This window comes from Arachis duranensis, chromosome 9, assembly GCF_000817695.3.
Source record: "Arachis duranensis cultivar V14167 chromosome 9, aradu.V14167.gnm2.J7QH, whole genome shotgun sequence".
Taxonomy (NCBI): Eukaryota; Viridiplantae; Streptophyta; class Magnoliopsida; order Fabales; family Fabaceae; genus Arachis; species Arachis duranensis.
The window spans coordinates 97,324,415-97,327,963 of NC_029780.3; the positions used below are offsets into that span (position 1 = coordinate 97,324,415).

The 3,549-nt window shown below is 48.5% G+C and overlaps 1 protein-coding gene across 1 annotated transcript; it reads right to left on the bottom strand.

The window, feature by feature from the left end:
* Positions 1-1,366: 1,366 nt before the first annotated feature.
* On the bottom strand, positions 1,367-2,215 carry LOC107466314 (uncharacterized). Its single transcript, XM_016085289.1, has one exon. The coding sequence runs from the start codon at positions 2,213-2,215 to the stop codon at positions 1,367-1,369; it is 849 nt and encodes a 282-aa protein (XP_015940775.1).
* Between the last annotated feature and the right edge of the window lie 1,334 nt (positions 2,216-3,549).

Below are 3,549 nucleotides of genomic sequence, written 5' to 3' on the forward strand. Positions count from 1 at the left end.
ATACCTGAAATCACAGAAAAACACACAAACTCATAGTAAAGTCCAGAAAAGTGAATTTTAACTAAAAACTAATAAAAATATACTAAAAACTAACTAAATCATACTAAAAACACACTAAAAACAATGCCAAAAAGCGTATAAATTATCCGCTCATCAATCCTCCACTTTCCGTTGGCCTTCTTGACAAGGACTACGTTCGATATCCATGTTGAGTAGTCTAGTTCCCTGATGAACCCTGCTTCCAACAAGCTGGCCGTCTGCTTGGCTACCTCGTTGGCACTTTCTTGGGACATCTTCCTTTGTCTCTGGGAAACAGGCTTGGCGTCCGATCTCATGGCTAGTTGGTGTGACATGAACTCAGAGTCAACTCCCGGCATGTCAGCTGGTGTCCAGGCAAATAGGTCGCCGTTTGACCTTATGGCCTTCACGAGGGGCTCTTTTAAGTTGTGGGGGAGGTTCCTATTTACGAAGGTGAATTTTTCCTCCATGTCCCCAACCCTAAATCTTTCCAAATCTCCCTTAGGCTCGGGTCTTGGTCTATCATCAATCCGAGCATCTAAGTCAGCCAGGAAGACCCCAGATGCTTCCTTCAATTTCTTTCTTAGGGAGAGGCTGTTATTGTCGCATGCACTGCTGTTTCTAAGTCTCCCCTAAGGGATCCCACCGATTCTTCGTCAGTGACAAATTTCATGACCAAAAGCTTAGTGCATATCACGGCAGAGAATTCATTGATTATTTTCCTCCCCAAGATGACATTGTAAGCCGTGGAGTTCCTTAGGACGATAAACTCCCCCATTACCAACCTCTTACCTCCTGCTCCATCGATGCGAACCAGGAGGGAGACTACCCCGTCAGGCTTTATGAAGTTGTCCCCTAGGCCAACCACTCCGTGCTGATCGGTTTTTAGATCAGCTTCCCGGAGTCCCAAGGTGTCAAAGACGATCCTGAACATAATGTTGGAGTCGGCTCTAGTGTCCACGAGGATTCGCTTAACCAAGCATGTTCCTACTCTTGCCGTGATCACCATAGGGGGGTTATCCGGGATATCGTGGAACCATTGGTCCTCTGGTCCAAATGATATCTTCGGAGTCTTCCTGGACGGGGTTCCCTGGCTACTTGATGATAAGGCCAAGATCTTGGCATATTTCTTTGCTGCCAACTTCGACCTTGGGGCTGTGTCTCTTCCGACTACAAAATCAAAGATAGTGAGGCCGCGGTCGTTATTTTCGTTGGGCTCTTGTCCCGGCTTCATAGCTCGGCTTCTGTTATCATTGGACCGCTCATGCTCTCTGCTCCTGGGTTCCCTTATGAACTACGAGAACTCCGTCAGTGTGCCTTCGCAAATTGCTTGTTCCAAAGACACCTTTTAATCGAAGGAGTTCTGGGTTTTGTGGCCGAAGCCTTTATGGTAGTCCCAGTAGAGACTCTTGTTCCCACCGATTCTGTCTTTGAGTTGGCGGGGTTTTGACAAGATGCCCTTGTCGGATATTTGTTGGTAGACCTCAACTATCGGGGCTGTCAGAGGGGTATAGTTTGTGAACTTTCTGACTGGCAGAAAGGGCTTGAATGGTTTAGTCACTCCTCTATCCTTGGAGGGATCCTTTGGCCTTTTCCTGTTATCGGATTGACGGGGATGAGGGTTGGCAGGTTTCCGTTTGTTGGCTGCCACCACCTGGCTGACCTCCTCATCATTGATATATTTGCCTGCCAGGTTCTGGATCTCTTGCATGGTCCATACAGGATTGGTGGTGAGGTATTTTCTGAAGTCTTCTTTTGACAGCCTGTTTGTTAGACATAGGCTAGCCGTCGAGTCGGTCAAACCATCAATATTCAGGCATTTGTCGTTGAATCTGTCAAGGTACTTCCTAGTCGGCTCCCCATTTCTTTGGGTAACCCCTAGGAGGTTAATCAGGTGCTTGGCTTTGGCAATGCGCGTGGTGAATTGTGCTAGAAAGTTGCACGTTATGTCCGTGAAGGTCGTTACGAACCCATGTAGGAGCACATTGAACCATCGAATCGCCGGTCCTGTCAGGGTCAAAGGGAAAGCGCCACACCTCACCTCGTCACCTACACCCTCTAGATTTATCCTGGCCTCAAAGGCTGTTATATATTCTGAAGGATCTTGGGTGTCATCATATCTCATGTACGTTGGCTTGTCAAAATGTTTTGGCAGCCGGAGCTTAAGGATGGAGTGGTGGAAAGGGGTTACTCCCATGATTATGGGATTTCGTCGCGTTCTCGGTCTCTCCCTGCCCTCTCTGTGGCTTCCCGACTCAGCATGAGTCGCGAGGGGCCGAGCGTAGATTACGAGGTCTTGTTGCCTTCTCGGTCTTTCCCTGCTTTCGTCCTGTCCTTCTGACTCAGCGTGGGCCGAGGGGGACTGGGAACCCGTTCTACGCCTGATGTGGTTCCTCCAGAGACTTCTCCCCCTGGGTTCTGCTCTCCACTGATGAGACCGGGTGTGAGATAAACTCGGGCTAGGTTGATAACAATCCCTGGCCGAAAGTTCCCTATCAGGATTTTACACTCTGTGGCGTAACTCCTGCATGATTCTTGCGTTATCGCCCCAGTCCCCCCGAAAGGACGCCTTTCACGAGAGTGGGAAAGGGATTCGTTCTTGTGAAAGGGGGATCTTGTGCGCTTGCGGGAGGAGGCTAGGGAGGCCAACATGCTCGCCCAGTGGATGCCCTCTTCCTGGCATACTTCGCTATCCTTTCGCCCTTCAACTGAATGAGGAGGCTAGGGTCCCCATAGACGGCGCCAATGTTCGGTTGCTCGGTCCTGAATGAGTCGGGTGTGTCGGATGCCAAGAAGTACTGGGGAGCTGGGTTTCGATCGCCTTCGTACGTTGGGATCTCCTGAGGCAACATGGAGGGTATGAGGCCGAGGCGTGAGGTCCTACCGAATCGCAATTTTGTGTGGAGAGGGCCACCTGCAAAAGGACTCCGATGCTAAAGTCAGTGTCCATACAAAGGCGGCAATTAGGGTAAAGGGTAGGTGACGTACTTGGGGGGAGGAGTACGCCCTTCCTGTTATATAGTCTGTACTGTAGTGGGCCACGCGCGTATAAATTCTCTTTCCTAGAAGTTTCCTTTCCAGTTGTCTAGCTACACGCAGAGGGGGAGGTGTCGTGCGGGTCCCCTCCCGGCTCGGGCATGACGGGTTGTCATGTGGTTGGTCATTCGGACCCGGATTTCTGGTTCGTTGGGTTGGGCAAGAACATAACCCATTGATTTCTCAAGGTAGTGTCTCACTAACAATGTGCCAAATCCAGGAACTGCAACTGGAGAATCTTTGTCACCTATCTATGAGGTTAGTAAACCATATATGATCCAAGCTGAACCACCTCCACCATATTGGAATTTGCTGCAAAATTTGAGAAGCAACTAGTGGTTTAGATTGTGGACAATTTTAGGTTAAAACTTTACTTAGATGATTCAATATCTAATAGAAAGAATGGATAGACAATAATATAACAAAATAAATGTAATACTAGCTTATTCATGAAGATTATTGATTAACTATCAACTTAAGAGCCAAAAAAGATTT

Excerpts from the sequence above, each read along its gene's own strand:
- LOC107466314 (XM_016085289.1), bottom strand. The coding sequence starts at position 2,215 with ATGGGAGTAACCCCTTTCCACCACTCCATCCTTAAGCTCCGGCTGCCA.